This window comes from Osmia lignaria, chromosome 14 (genome assembly GCF_051020975.1).
Source record: "Osmia lignaria lignaria isolate PbOS001 chromosome 14, iyOsmLign1, whole genome shotgun sequence".
In the NCBI taxonomy this organism is placed as follows: Eukaryota; Metazoa; Arthropoda; class Insecta; order Hymenoptera; family Megachilidae; genus Osmia; species Osmia lignaria.
The window spans coordinates 3,828,155-3,843,416 of NC_135045.1; the positions used below are offsets into that span (position 1 = coordinate 3,828,155).

Consider the following 15,262-nt stretch of genomic DNA (forward strand, 5'->3'; position numbering starts at 1 on the left):
TTAAACAATGGATTCTTCTCGCTTACGGATGAATTGGTACGCCGTTAAATTGTTCGTGCTGCAACGTAACGCGTCGTAAAACAAGATATCGCAATGTTTTCGATGCAACTGTTGCACAGACCTGCACGAGTTGCAAGAGGAAAGATGAAGGGATCGTATGCACCAAAATTTCTTGATATTTTCTTCAAATTACAATTGAACTTTGCGAATTTCTCGCTTACGGATGAATTGGTACGCCGTTAAATTGTTCGTGCTGCAACGTAACGCGTCGTAAAACAAGATATCGCAATGTTTTCGATGCAACTGTTGCACAGACCTGCACGAGTTGCAAGAGGAAAGATGAAGGGATCGTATGCACCAAAATTTCTTGGTATTTTCTTCAAATTACAATTGAACTTTGCGAATTTCTCGCTTACGGATGAATTGGTACGCCGTTATATTGTTCGTGCTGCAACGTAACGCGTCGTAAAACAAGATATCGCAATGTTTTCGATGCAACTGTTGCACAGACCTGCACGAGTTGCAAGAGGAAAGATGAAGGGATCGTATGCACCAAAATTTCTTGGTATTTTCTTCAAATTACAATTGAACTTTGCGAATTTCTCGCTTACGGATGAATTGGTACGCCGTTAAATTGTTCGTGCTGCAACGTAACGCGTCGTAAAACAAGATATCGCAATGTTTTCGATGCAACTGTTGCACAGACCTGCACGAGTTGCAAGAGGAAATTTTCGTATGCACCAAAATTTCTTGATATTTTCATCAAATTACAATTGAACTTTGCGAATTAAACGGTCCAGGTAAAAATCGAGACATCAGTTAAAAGGATTCAATAAATAAATGATTACAAAGGCGTTATCTCAGGTATTTCACAGAAGAAGGCAAACGCTTTGTCGCAGCGAACATCGTCCATAGTTCCATCCTTTAACATCGCTCCACAATGTTGATTATGACCCCAGTTATCCGGCTGTCCATTCCACCGATCGCTCCATTCGACGAAGCCGGTTTTCGCGATCGGCTCGCCGAACACCGTCACCCAATCGCCCTCCGCGTAAAGATCGTGTATACCCAGCAAGGCTTCGAAAGTGTGATCGGCACCGACCACCGAGCCCGATCGGTCAAACAGTTCCACTAATGCCTGAAAAAAAAGTGGGGGAGGGATGAAAGTGACGCTATCGGGCTGCTTTTAATCGGGACCACCATAAATCGCTCTTTCAACGGGTGCCATTTCGCGAGCGTTAATGGTGTGCCTTCGACGGGTCAAAGAGCTGGAATATAAATTGCCGGTGACACGGTTAATTCAAGCCTGACGCGCGATCGCGAAATAAAACCTTTCCTCCCACGCGGGTAATTCGATTGAAATTGAATTGCGAAGCGGACCTATCACGAGCATTCGAATTAACCCTCGAAAGAGGCGCATAATCGGGTCTCAAATCCCCACTGGCAAAAATGGCAATTTTTTCCACCCGCCTAATAGCCAATTAGTCGACTGAAATTTCTAGTCACCCTCGGTACATAAAAATTACTCAAGTACAAGTGAGTACAGCCATCCTTAGTAGCGAAAGGGTTTAGAAAAATTGACAGAGATCTAACTTACGCGTCGCTCCGCGTTGGAATTGATAATGGCCAAATGCCCGCCTTCGTCGTTGCAAATTTTTCGCGCCTGGTTCCACTTCTCTGCTTTGGTGTGCAATTTGTGCGAACCGATTCCAGGCGTGTGCGTGTAATCATCGCGACGATATGCCCCGCGCATGCCAATATCACACACGTACACCAGCTGCGCAGTTATGTTTTGTATCGAGGGCGTTGGAACAGCAACATTTCCCGGCATAGAAAAAGTGCCTTGAAATGCAACGGATAAGATGATACAATTAACCAAGATACTTAACGGCGACATATCTCCTTTGATTCCGTTCACTCGCGTCAATTCCGATAAACACGCGACAGACAAAGTATTTATACTCTTTGCCACCACTCCTGCTTTTCTTATGCGTTATCTCTGTTGGTCAAAAATAGTGACGAACGTCATCAGCCGGCCATACAAAACATCCGGATGGAAAGGAGATAGCCCGAAGCAGACAGGCCGAAAATGATTTTTCAATCGGATCCCCTTACCGGTTTGATCGTTCGAACATCCTTGCCCGTCTGTCTGGATCAGCGGTTATATAACTTCGTAAAACTTGTAAATGAAAAAATTGAATCTTTCATGGACCATAAAGGATGATTCACGCTACACCGTGCCCGAGACGGACCGTGCCGGAGCCGAGCCGTTATCGCCGAGCATCGTCCGGGCATCGTCCGGGCATCGTCCGGGCATACTAAGGTCTGTAGATCTGTAGAAACTTGTACTTATCGCTGTAAGGAATTTAATTTGGCAAATTTATCAAATATCGCGATCTACCTATATCGAAGGAAACAAGCGTCGGCAATTTCTGTAATGAATATTATAATTAGAATTAAACTCATTGTCAGTATTCATCTTTAATTCAAATTTAACACGTTAGAACTGCAAGTTACATCACGAGTGTGATACGATATTGGAGGGCAAGGGGTTAAGGCCGTTAAAAACGTCACTAATCTTTCGGTAGGAATTGAAGTTCCAGTCCATTACTGGACACGCGTCGACAGAGAAGTTGTTGGAAATCGGATAAATAATTACACTCTCTTATCTATTTTAAAAGTTTAATTCAGAAGGATGTCTTTACTATTTTAAAGTCAAACGGGAAGTGAAGCGACGCTTAGACCCACGAAAGGAAAATCAGGCGAAACGATTCGTAATCATTACGCATCTTGCATGATGTCGCGGAAGAAATACTCTCTTTCAATTCTTCTTTACAACCTTTGGAGTAATAAGTAAAAATGCATAAACGTACAAGAGATGCAAGCGGAAAGATTAAAGGATAGTATGCACTAACATAGAGGTTCCAAAATTTCTTGATATTTTCTTCAAATTACAATAAAACTTTGCGAAAGCCTCATCAACGTTCCAGGTAAAAGCCAAAACATCTTCGTCCACCAAGGATCGATCGTTCCTTTAAAATGATCATTGCTAAGGGTTGAATAAATAAATGATTACAAAGGTATTATCTCAGGTATTTCACAGATGAACGCGAATCGGGCGTAGCAGTGAATATCGTCCAAAGTTCCTTCATTTAAGAACCCTCCACAATTTTGATCTCCATACCCGTTATCCGGCTGTCCACCAAACAAATTGCTCCATTTAGTGAAGCCAGTTTCCGCGAGCGGTTCGCCGAGTATCGTGGCCCAATCGCCCTCCTTATACATATCGTGCGTACCTATAAAGGCTTCGTCATTACGTGCGGCATCTTTAAACTGGCCATATATATGAAACAGACGCACCATTGCCTGAAAGAAAAGAGAAGGAGGAACGTAAGTAACGCTACCGGGCTGCTTTTAATCGGGACCACCAGAAATTGCTCTTTCGACCGGCACCATTTCGCGAGCGCTAATGGTGTGCCTTCGATGGGTCAAAGGGATGGAATACTAATTGCCGGAGACACGGTTAATTCAAGTCTGACGCGCGATCGCGAAATAAAACCTGTCCTATTTCACGGGTAATACGATTAAAATTGAATTACGAAATGGACCCATTACGAGCCATTCGAATTAACCCTCGAAATAAGCGCAGGCCGATGTATCGCTTAAATTTTTATTGCAATGGACTTCTTGATCTAAACGAATTTAATCGGGTCTCAAATCCCCCCTGGCAAAAATGGGAATTTCTTCCACCCTCCTAATGGCCAATTAATCGACTCAAATTTCTAGTCACCCTCGGTGCATAAAAATCACTCAATGGGCATAGCCATCCTTAGTGTGCGAAAGGGTTAAGAAAAATTGACACAGATCTAACTTACCTTTGCCTCTTCGTCCGAATTTACTATTGCCAAATGCCCGCCTTCCTCGTTGCATATTATTCGCGCCGTGTTCCATGTTTGTCCTCTGGTGTGCAATTTATGCGAACCGATTCCAGGCGTGTGCATGTAATCTTCGCGAGGACGCACCCCACGTATGCCAAGATCGAACATGCACACCGTGCCGTGTACATTCACATCGCTATTGCGCAATTCGTCCCAATATGATTCCAATGGATGTCGAAGAGACGAGTCCGAAGTTTTACTGATCAGAATATTTTCGGTTTTGTTGAACGATACAACAGCAATTCGTTTCGGCACAGAAACTGTGTGTCGAAAGGCAACGCACAAGATGATACAATTGACCAAAATACTTAACCGCGACATCTCTTTTGATTGCGTTCACTTTCGTCAATTCAATCTTCGTTACACCGGCCTTTATCTCACTCTGTTTCGCTTTTAAGTCGCCCTTTGTCCTCGCTACAGCTTCGTTTAACGGAAACGCGTACTTCGCTACTGTTCGCCTAGCAAAAGGTGGCCAGACAACGTATTTACACTCTTTGCCACCACTCTTGCATTTACACGCGCCGTCACTATTGGCCGAGGACGGTGACGAAGGTCAACAGCGGGCGAAACGAAACATCCGGACGGAAAGGAGAAGGATCGAAACGGAGACGCCCAAAATGATTTCTTAATCGGATTCCATTGCCGGTTGGTCGTTCGATCATCCTTGCCCTACCCCTACAGCCTGGATCAGTGGTTATCAAACTTTTAAAACTTCTAAATGGAAAAATTGAATATTTTAATGGACCACAAATCGTTTTCTGCTATTTATCGAATATCGCAATCTACCTATATCGAAAGAAACAAGCGTCAGCAATTTCTGTAATGAAATTTTCCCTAAGAGTAATTGCAACTGCAACGATCGGAACACCGCACCTTATAGCGACCCTATAGGCTGCTGCCTGCAATCTACGCTCCAGAATTATTTTCAACTCGTGAAGGAATGAAAATTCCGGGATGCTTCTACTTGTCATCGAACCGCACACAATTAAAGAGATTGCCTGTTCGGCCGATGCTTGACCCATCTTCAACGATTAATCGGGGTGTTCGCGAAACGTGAAACAGAGGAATTTCGCGGAGAGAAAATTGTAAGACCTGTGCTTCCGGTTAATGAAGGACTCTCGAGCAACAGCTGTCGTATGAAAATCTTTCCATTCGTGTATTGTTGATCAGACTGTATCGATAAATTCGTCTGCTCCCTGCCCCCTGTTGCTCGATCCCTCGATCACCGTTTCAATTACGGTGATTGCGAGTACGATGGTTTGTCAGAAATTAATACAAATTAAACGGCAACTCTAATGGCCGTGGTACGTCGTTCACGTGAATGATCATTTCATGGGATACGAGCAGGCTGCAGTAGGAATTTCAGGCTTATTAATTAAAATTCAGTGATATACCGTAGAGCCGAAGCGAGGACCGAATGCAACGGGGTGCAACAAAGGTTGTAAACAAAACGGTTTTTTTCGACACCAAGAGAGAAAAGTGGGTTAGTCTTGCAAGCTTAAGTGTTCACGGATCATCTGTCCAAAAATGCTGGCCTCAAGTCAGCTGATAACGGTCAATCGACCTGATAATTAACCCCTTCGGCTATAATTTCGTCGATATTTGCGTCAGTCAAAGCTAACTACTCATTGCTTCAATTTTGAAATAAACAAAGAAAAATGAATTGTCATTCATACATAGCATTCAACAATTCTTGACTGAGAATATTATAATTATAATTAAACTCATTGTCAGTATTCAATTTTAATTAAAATTTAACACGGTAGAACTGCAAGTTGCATCACGAGTGTGATACAATATTGGAGGACATGAGGTTTCGCCCGTTAAAAACGTCACTAATCTTTCGGTAGAAATTGAAGTCCCAGTCCGTTCCTGGATACACGTCGAGAGAGAAACTGTTGAAAACGGGGTAAATGAATATTTATCTATTTTAAAAGAAAATCTTGCATAATGATTCTAAGCACATAATATCGAGCTTTACGTATGTTGCATGGTGTCGCGGAAGAAAAACACTCTTCTAATTTTTCTTTACAACCTTCGAAGTAGTAAGTAAAAATGCAATAACGGTGATGTAACACGCATACGCGTTATATACACGGGGAGAAAGAAAAAATCAAACAATGGACTATTCTCGCTTACGGATGAATTGGTACGCTGTTAAATTGTTCGTGCCGCTTCGTAACGCGTCGTAAAACAAGATATCGCAATCTTCTCGATGTAACTGTTGCACTAGATGCAAGAGGAAAGATTAAAGGATTGTATGAATTCACATAGAGATTCCAAAATTTCTTAATATTTTCTTCAAATTACAATAAAACTTTGCGAAAGCCTCTTCAACGTTCCAGGTAAAAACCAAAACATCTTCGTCCACCGAGGAACGATCGCTCCTTTAAAATTATCATTGCCAAGGGTTGAATAAATAAATGATTACAAAGGCGCTAGCTCAGGTATTTCACAGAAGAAGGCATATGGTATGTTGCAGTTGATATCGTCCATAGTTCCATCCATCATCATCCCTGCACAATGTTGCACTCCACCCGCGTTATCCGGTTGTCCACCCCAAGCACTGCTCCATACGGTGAAACCAGTTACCGCGAGCGGATCGCCGAGTATCGTGACCCAATCGCCCTCGAAATAAAGATCGTGCAAACCCAGAAAGGCGGTGTCCTTGAAGGTGGAACCAACCACCTTGCCCCCTCGTTTAAACAGTTCCGTTAATGCCTGAAAAAAAAAGAGATGAAGGGACGTAAGTGACGCTATCGGGCTGCTTTTAATCGGTACCACCATAAATCGCTCTTTCAACGGGGGCCATTTCGCGAGCGCTAATGGTGTGCCTTCGATGGGTCAAACAGCTGGAATACAAATTGCCGGTGGCATGGTTAATTCAAGTCTAACGGGCGATCGCGATATAAAATCTGTCCCCTCTCACGGGTAATACGATTGAAATTGAATTACAAAATGGACCTACTACGAGCCATTCGAATTAACCGTCGAAATAGGCGCAGACCGATGAATCCCTTAAATTTTTATTGCAACGGACCTCTTGTAGTAAACGAATTTAATTGGGTCCCAAATCCCCTTTGGCAAAAATGGGAACTTTTTCCACCCGTCTAATAGCCAATTAATCGACTCAAATTTCTAATCACCCTCGGTGCATAAAAATCAATCAAGGATTAGTGAGCATAGCCATTCTTAGTAGCAAAAGGGTTAAGAAAAATTGACAAAGATCTAACTTACCCGTTGCTCCGCGTAGGAATTGATAACTGCCAAATGCCCGCCTTCCTCGTTGCAAATTTTTCGCGCCGTGTTCCACTCCTTTGCTCTGCTGTGAAATTTATGCGAACCGATTCCAGCCGTGTACGTGTAATCATCGCGAGGAGGCTTCCCGCGCAGGCGAAGATTGCAAACGCACACCGTGCCGTGTACCATCATATTGCGAGTTTGATATTGATCCCAATGTAATTTCGTCGGTCTTTGAACTGACTGGGTATCATCGACCTCATCGGTTGTGTTGATCGTTAGAACAGCAATTTTTTTCGGCATAGAAAATGTCCCTCGAAAGGCAACGCACAAGATGATACAATTAACCAAGATAGTTAACGCCGACATCTCTTTTGATTGCGTTCACTTTCGTCAATTCAATCTTCGTTACACCGGCCTTTATCTCACTCTGTTTCGCTTTTAAGTCGCCCTTTGTCCTCGTTGCAGCTTCGTTTAACGGAAGCGCGTACTTCACTACTGTTCGCCTGGCAAAAGGTGGCCAGACAAGGTATTTACACTCTTTGCCACCACTCCTTGCATTTACACGAGCCGTCACTATTGGCCGAGGACGGTGACGAAGGTCAGCAGCGGGCCATACGAAACATCCGGATCGAAACGGACACGCCCAAAATGATTTTTTAATCGAATCCCCTTGCCAGTTGATCGTTCGAACATCCTTGCCCTACCCCCACAGTCTAGATCAGTGGTTATAAAACTTTTAAAAATTTCTAAATGAAAAAATTCAATTTTTTAATGGACCATAAATCGGTTTCTGCCATTTATCGATTATCGCAATCTACCTGTATCGAAAGAAACAAGCGTCGGCAATTTCTGTAATGAAATTTTCCCTAAGAGTAATTGCAACTGCAACGATCGCTACACTCCCCTTCATAGGCTGCCTCCCTGCAATCTAAGCTACATAATTATTTTTAAGTCATGGAGTAATGAAAATTCAGGGACGCTTCTACTTGTCATCGATCCGCACACAATTATAGAGGTCGCATGTTCGACCGATGCTTGACCCATCTTCGACAATTAATGGGGGTGTTCGCGAACCGTGAAACAGAGGAATATCGCAGAGAGAAAGTTCTAAGAACGGTGCTTCCGGTTAATGAGCGACACTCGAGCAACAGCTGTCATATGAAAATCTTTCCATTTATGTTGTTGATCAGTCTGTATCGATATATTCGTCTGCTCCCTGTCCCCTGTTGCTCGATCCCTCGATCACCGTTTCAATTACGGTAATTGCGAGTACGATGGCTTGTCAGAAATTAATGCAATTTAAACGGCAACCCTAATAGCCGCGGTACGTCGTTCACGTGGATAATCATTTCATGGGATACGAGGAGGCTGCAGTAGGAATTTCAGGCTTACTAATTAAAATTCAGTGATCTACCGTAGAGCCGAAGCGAGGACCGAGTGTTCTAATGATTCGAGCGCCAACAAGTACCCAAGACCGAATGCAACGGGGTGCAACATAGTCCGTCAAGAAAAAAAGGTTTTTTTCGAGATTAAGAGAGAAAAGTGGGTTAGCCTTGCAAGCCTTAGAGTTCACGGATCATATGTCCGAAAATGCTGGCCACAACTCAGCTGACAACAGTCAATCGACCTGATAATTAACCCCTTCGCCTATAATTTCGTCGATATTTGCGTCAGTCAAAGCTAACTACTTATTGCTTCAATTTTGAAACAAACAAAGAAAAATAAAATGTCATGCATACATAGCATTCAACGATCCTTGACTGAGCGTATTGTAACGTCCCAGCGGTACCCTAGTTTAAGAATTAATCGTAATATTAAATTAAGTCGATAATTGTTGAATTATAGTAAACGTTTATAGACTTACAAGATGGCGTGCCCGCTCGCATTTAGAGTAGGATAGCCCACGTTAAGAGTAGGGGGACCGCGTGAAGACTAAGATGTAGGGATGCGTGGGAGTTTCTTACCGGGAATTCCCATAGACAAAAATTCTATATAAAAAAAAAGCGCTTGGTCAGAAAAATCTGACTCTAAATAGAGGCGTGCCACGCGGAGAAAATCAGTTTGGTTTCGGCCATGCTCAGCTCTACTTCGATTTCGGTCTCTAGCAATAGAAGAAAGGCTACGGTTGCTCAGCTCTGAACCACTTAAGTAGGGATATAGCGACAGTGCTAACTTCAATTTCTTACAGCGACAAGCGCGAGTTTCTACGGATCTACAGACTCTCTACTCATGGTGCGCAACGTGTTCGCTACATGTGAGTTTAGAGTCAGGTGTCAAGAGTTAGCGAGGATTGCCCAGAAACCGATTGCGACCTGTCATCTGAAGAGACAGTACAAGTTGCTGTCGCTGATAATTTCCAATACTTAGCGTGGTTGGTCATTATCCAGAGTGTTGGCTGTACCTATGGTCTAATACGCGTACTAATACATACTAACTTCTACTAATAGCTACATTTCCTATTATATTTTCGTTTAGGGCGAATTCATTATAATTTCTTTATATTTTCATCTAGCCCGGACACACTGTAATATTAATACCATTGTTTTCTTTTATATTTCACCTTAGGGCTGAATCATTGTAAAAGAGACTAATTAAAATCTTGCTAGTTAACTAAACTTTTCAATCTTTAATAAACCTATTATAAAAGGTACTTAACGTTGGATTTCACTCCTTAACCGCGTACCACACGAACCTATAATTCCTATTACTAAATACGAGTCCCCTTCTGAGGGAACCGCTGCGGCGGTGCAGTGACGTACCTATACTAGGACGTTACAATATTGTAATTAGGATTAAACTCATTGTCAGTATTGAACTTTAATTCAAATTTAACACGTTAGAACTGCAAGTTGCATCACGAGTGTGATACGATATCTGAGGGCAAGGGGTTAAGGCCGTTATAAAAGATCACTAACCTTTCGGTAGAAATTGAAGTCTCCGTCCGTTCCTGGATACGCGTCGACAGCGAAATTGTTGGAAATTGGATAAATAATTATACTCGTTTATCTATTTTAAAAGTTTTATTCAGAAGGATGTCTTTACCATTTTAAAGTCAAACGAGAAGTGAAGCGACGCTCAAACCCACGACAAGAAAATCAGGCATAACGATTCGTAATCATTACGCATCTTGCATGATGTCGCGGAAGAAATACTCTCTTTCAATTCTTCTCTACAACCTTTAGAGTAATAAGTAAAAATGCACAAGCGTGCAAGAGATGCAAGCGGAAAGATTAAAGGATCGTATGCATTAACATAGAGATTCCAATATCTCTTGATATTTTCTTCAAATTACAATAAAACTTTGCGAAAGCATCAACAACGTTCCAGATAAAAACCAAAACATCTTCGTCCACCAAGGATCGATCGTTCCTTTAAAATTATCATTGCTTAGGGTTGAATAAATAAATGATTACAAAGGTGTTATCTCAGGTATTTCACAGAAGAACGCGTGTGGTAAACTGCAGTTGACAGGGGTCATCAAATCAGCTCCTACGTTGTACCCTCCACAATGATATTGTCCAGATTCCTTATACCACTGTCGATGCTGCAGGTACGAACTGGGGTAGCCAAGTTCCGTCAGCGGTTCGCCGAGCACCGTGGTCCAATCGCGGAACGAATACAAATCGTGAATACCCAGAAACATTGTGTCATTACGTGGGGCATCTTGAATCGGAAAATATATACTAAACAGACGCGTCAATGCCTGAAAAAAAAGAGAACAAGGAACGTAAGCGACGCTATCGAGCTGCTTTTATTCAGGACCACCATAAATCGCTGTTTCAACCGGCGCCATTTCGCGAGTGCTAATGGTGTGCCTTCGATGGGTCAAAGAGTTGGAATTCAAATTGCCGGAGACACGGTTAATTCAAGTCTGACGCGCGATCGCGAAATAAAACCTGTCCTATTTCACGCGTAATACGATTAAAATTGAATTACGAAATGGACCCATTACGAGTCATTCGAATTAACCCCCGAAATAGGCGCAGGCCGATAAATCGCTTAAATTTTTATTGTAATAGACCTTTTGTTCTAAAGGAATTTAATCGGGTCCCAACTCCCCTCTGGCAAAAATGGGAATTTCGTCCACCCTCCTAATGGCCAATTAATCGACTCAAATTTCTAGTCATCCTCGGTGCATAAAAATCACTCAATAGCTAGTGGGCATAGCCATCCTTAGTGTGCGAAAGGGTTAAGAAAAATTGACACAGATCTAACTTACCAGTGCCTCTGCGTAGGAATTTATTATTGCCAATTGCCCGCCTTCCGCGTTGCAAATTTTTCGCGCCGTGTTCCATGTTTCTCCTGTGGGGTACATTTTATGGTAACCGATTCCAGGCGCGTATATGTAATCATCGCGAGGAGGTTTACCGCGCATGCCAAGATTGCACGCGCACACCGTGCTTTGTACATTCACATTGCGAGTGTGCAATTTGTCCCAATATAATTCCAGTGGATCTCGATCACAAGGGCAGGAAGTATGATGGATCAGAATATTTTCGGTTTCGTTGATCTTTAGAACAGGAACTTTTTTAGGCACAGAAAATATGCCACGAAAGGCAACGCACAGGATGATACAATTGACCAAAAAACTTAACTGCGACATCTCTTTTAATTGCGTTCAATTTCGTCAATTCAATCTTCGTTACACCGGCCTTTATCTCACTCTGTTTCGCTTTTAAGTCGCCCTTTGTCCTCGCTACAGCTTCGTTTAACGGAAACGCGTACTTCGCTACTGTTCGCCCGGCAAAAGATGGCCAGACAAAGTATTTACACTCTTTGCCACCACTCCTTGCATTTACACGCGCCGTCACTATTGGCCGAGGACGGTGACGAAAGACAACAGCAGGCCATACGAAACATCCGGACAGAAAGGAGAAGGCTCGAAACGGAGACGCCCAAAATGATTTCTTAATCGGATTCCATTGCCGGTTGGTCGTTCGAACATCCTTGCCATACCCCTACAGTCTGGATCAGTGGTAATCAAACTTTTAAAAAGTTCTAAATGGAAAAATTGAATCTTTTAATGGACCGTAAATCGTTTTCTGCCATTTATCGAATATCGCAATTTAACTATATCGAAAGAAACAAGCGTCGCACTGTGCGACGCGACGTATAGGGAGAGCGGTTCCCTCTGAAGGCAACTCGTATTTAATAATAGGGATTATAGGTTCGTGTGGTACGCGATTAAGGAGTGAAATCCAACGTTAAGTACATTTTATAATAGATTTATTAAAGATTGAAAAGTTTAGTTAACTAGTAAGATATTAATTAGTCTCTTTTACAATGATTTAGCCCTAAGGTGAAATATAAAAGAAAATAATGGTATTAATATTACAGTGAGTTCGGGAACACCCCCATTAATCGTCGAAGATGGGTCAAGCATCGGTCAAACATGCAATCTCTTTAATTGTGTGCGGATCATTGACAAGTAGAAGCGTCCCGGAATTTTCATTCCTTCAGGAGTTTAAAATAATTCCGAAGCGTAGATTGCTGACAGGAGCCTGTAGGGTCGCTACGGGGCGCAGTGTTGCAATCGTTGCAGTTGAAATTATTCTTAGGGAAAATTTCATTACAGAAATTGCCGACGCACTGTGCGTCGGTGCAGTGACATACCTATCCTAGGACATTACAATATTGTAATTAGGATTAAACTCATTGTCAGTATTGAACTTTAATTCAAATTTAACACGTTAGAACTGCAAGTTGCATCACGAGTGTGATACGATATTAGAGGGCAAGGGATTAAGGCCGTTAAAAACGTCACTAACCTTTCGGTAGAAATTGAAGTCTCCGTTCGTTCCTGGATACGCGTCGACAGAGAAATTGTTGGAAATCGGATAAATAATTATACTCTTTTATCTATTTTAAAAGTTTAATTCAGAAGGATGTCTTTACCACTTTAAAGTCAAACGAGAAGTAAAGCGACGCTCAAACCCAAGAAAAGAAAATCAGGCATAACGATTCGTAAACATTACGCATCATGCATGGTGTCGCGAAAGAAAAACTCTCTTTCAACTTTTCTTTACAATCTTCGGAATAATAAGTAAAAATGCACATACGTGCACGAGATGCAAGAGGAAACATTAAAGGATCGTATGCATTAACATAGAGATTCCAATATCTCTTGATATTTTCTTCAAATTACAATAAAACTTTGCGAAAGCATCATCAACGTTCCAGGTAAAAACCAAAACATCTTCGTCCACCAAGGACCGATCGTTCCTTTAAAATTATCATTGCTTAGGGTTGAATAAATAAATGATTACAAAGGTGTTATCTCAGGTATTTCACAGAAGAACGCGAATGGTGTGTCGCAGTTTATATCGTCTAAAGTTGCATCCCAGATTATCCCTCCACAATTTTCCACTTTAGCTCCAGCTCCGTTGTCCGGCTGTGGACGCATATAATTGCTCCACTTGGTGTAGCCAGTTTCCTTCAGCGGGTCGCCGAGTACCGTGGTCCAATGGCCCTCCTTATAAATATCGTGCATACCCACAAAGGCTTCGTAAATACGGTTGGCACCAATAAACGGGCGATATACTCTAAACAGCTGTGCCATTATCTGAAAAACAAGAGAAGGAGGAACGTAAGTGACGCTATCGGGCTGCTTTTAATCGGGACCACCATAAATCGCTCTTTCAACGGGGGCCATTTCGCGAGCGCTAATGCTGTGCCTTCGATGGGTCAAAGAGCTGGAATACAAATTGCCGGTGGCACGGTTAATTCAAGCCCGACGCGCGATCGCGAAATAAAACTTGTCCAATCTCATAGATAATACGATTGAAATTGAATTGCAAAACGAACCTATTACGAGCCATACGAATTAACCCTCGGAATAGGCGTAGGCCGATGTATCGCTTAAATTTTTATTGCAATGGACCTCTTGTTCTAAACGAATTTAATCGTGTCCCAAATCCCCTCTGGCAAAAATGGGCATATTTTCCACCCTCCTAATGGCCAATTAATCGACAGAAATCTCTAGTCAACCTCAATGCATAAAAATGACTCAATGGGCATAGCCATCCTTAGTAGCGAAATGGTTAAGAAAAATTGACACAGATCTAACTTACATATGCCTCTTCGGCGGAATTTACTACTGCCAAGTGCCCGCCTTCCTCGGTGCATATTACTCGCGCCGTGTTCCACGTCTCTGCTCTGGTGTGCAATTTATGCATACCGATTCCATGCGAGTACCAGTAATCTGGGTGAAGATGCTTTGTGCGCACGCCAAGATCGCACACGCACTGCGTGCCTAGTACATCCGCATTGCTAGTGGGCAATTCGTTCCAATATGATTTCAATGAATGTCGATGACAAGGGCAGGAAGTATCATCGATCAGAATATTTTCGGTTTCGTTGATCTTTAGAACAGCAAGTTTTTCCAGCATAGAAAATGTGCCTCGAAAGGCAACGCACAAGATGATACAATTGACCAAAATACTAAACCGCGACATCTCTTCTGATTGCGTTCACATTCGTCAATTCAATCTTCGTTACACCGGCGTTTATCTCACTCTGTTTCGCTTTTAAGTCGTCCTTTGTCCTCGCTGCAGCTTCGTTTAACGGAAACGCGTGCTTCACTACTGTTCGCCTGGCAAAAGGTGGCCAGACAAGGTACTTACACTCTTTGCCACTACTCCTGCATTTACACGCGCCGTCACTATTGGCCTAGGACGGCGACGAAGATCAACATCGGGCCATACGAAACATCCGGACGGAAAGGAGAAGGCTCGAAACGGAGACGCCCAAAATGATTTCTTAATCGGATCCTCTTGCCGGTTGGTCGTTCGAACATCCTTTCCCTACCCCTACTGTCTGGATCAGTGGTTATCAAACTTTTAAAAACTTCTAAATGGAAAAATTGAATTTTTTAATTGACCATAAATCGTTTTCTGCCATTTATCGAATATCGCAATCTGCCTATATCGAAAGAGACAGGCGTCGGCAATTTCTGTAATGAAATTTTCTCTGAGAGTAATTGCAACTGCAATGATAGCAACACTCCGCCCCATAGCGACCTACAGGCTGCTGACTGCAATCTATGCTCCAGAATTATTTTCAACTCATGATGGAATGAAAAT

The 15,262-nt window shown here is 42.5% G+C and overlaps 4 protein-coding genes across 5 annotated transcripts in view; 1 reads left to right on the plus strand and 3 right to left on the minus strand.

Annotated features, from left to right (window-relative positions):
• Positions 1-15,262, plus strand: part of Fstl5 (follistatin-like 5) — a 62,910-nt gene that overhangs the window by 25,888 nt on the left and 21,760 nt on the right. The window lies entirely within an intron of this gene.
• Positions 729-7,708, minus strand: LOC117607422 (uncharacterized). The gene is made up of 6 exons (XM_076691993.1): positions 7,176-7,708; positions 6,370-6,659; positions 3,876-4,275; positions 3,077-3,366; positions 1,598-1,994; positions 729-1,138 (listed from the first exon to the last, which is right to left on the minus strand). The coding sequence occupies exons 1-6, from the start codon at positions 7,545-7,547 to the stop codon at positions 845-847; spliced, it is 2,043 nt and encodes a 680-aa protein (XP_076548108.1). The 5' UTR covers positions 7,548-7,708; the 3' UTR covers positions 729-844.
• Positions 10,447-11,945, minus strand: LOC117607372 (hemolymph lipopolysaccharide-binding protein-like). The gene is made up of 2 exons (XM_034331001.2): positions 11,401-11,945; positions 10,447-10,884 (listed from the first exon to the last, which is right to left on the minus strand). Exons 1-2 carry the CDS (start codon positions 11,782-11,784, stop codon positions 10,591-10,593), a joined length of 678 nt encoding a protein of 225 aa, XP_034186892.2. The 5' UTR covers positions 11,785-11,945; the 3' UTR covers positions 10,447-10,590.
• Positions 12,814-14,843, minus strand: LOC143305233 (hemolymph lipopolysaccharide-binding protein-like). 2 transcript variants are annotated; one of them, XM_076692102.1, is made up of 3 exons: positions 14,628-14,843; positions 14,252-14,450; positions 12,814-13,743 (listed from the first exon to the last, which is right to left on the minus strand). In XM_076692102.1, exons 1-3 carry the CDS (start codon positions 14,633-14,635, stop codon positions 13,444-13,446), a joined length of 507 nt encoding a protein of 168 aa, XP_076548217.1. In that variant the 5' UTR covers positions 14,636-14,843; the 3' UTR covers positions 12,814-13,443. The 2 variants fall into 2 exon arrangements, with proteins under 2 accessions (XP_076548217.1, XP_076548216.1); XM_076692101.1 differs by having other exon boundaries at positions 12,830-13,743; positions 14,252-14,841.

Excerpts from the sequence above, each read along its gene's own strand:
- LOC117607422 (XM_076691993.1), bottom strand. The coding sequence starts at position 7,547 with ATGTCGGCGTTAACTATCTTGGTTAATTGTATCATCTTGTGCGTTGCC. Across the intron at positions 3,367-3,875 it reads ATTCGGACGAAGAGGCAAAG|GCAATGGTGCGTCTGTTTCA; the intron begins GTAAGTTAGATC and ends CTTTTCTTTCAG. Across the intron at positions 1,995-3,076 it reads ATACCTGAGATAATACCTTT|ACGCATAAGAAAAGCAGGAG; the intron begins GTAATCATTTAT and ends CCAACAGAGATA.
- LOC143305233 (XM_076692101.1), bottom strand. The coding sequence starts at position 14,635 with ATGTCGCGGTTTAGTATTTTGGTCAATTGTATCATCTTGTGCGTTGCC. Across the intron at positions 13,744-14,251 it reads ATTCCGCCGAAGAGGCATAT|ATAATGGCACAGCTGTTTAG; the intron begins GTAAGTTAGATC and ends CTTGTTTTTCAG.
- LOC117607372 (XM_034331001.2), bottom strand. The coding sequence starts at position 11,784 with ATGTCGCAGTTAAGTTTTTTGGTCAATTGTATCATCCTGTGCGTTGCC. Across the intron at positions 10,885-11,400 it reads ATTCCTACGCAGAGGCACTG|GCATTGACGCGTCTGTTTAG; the intron begins GTAAGTTAGATC and ends CTTTTTTTTCAG.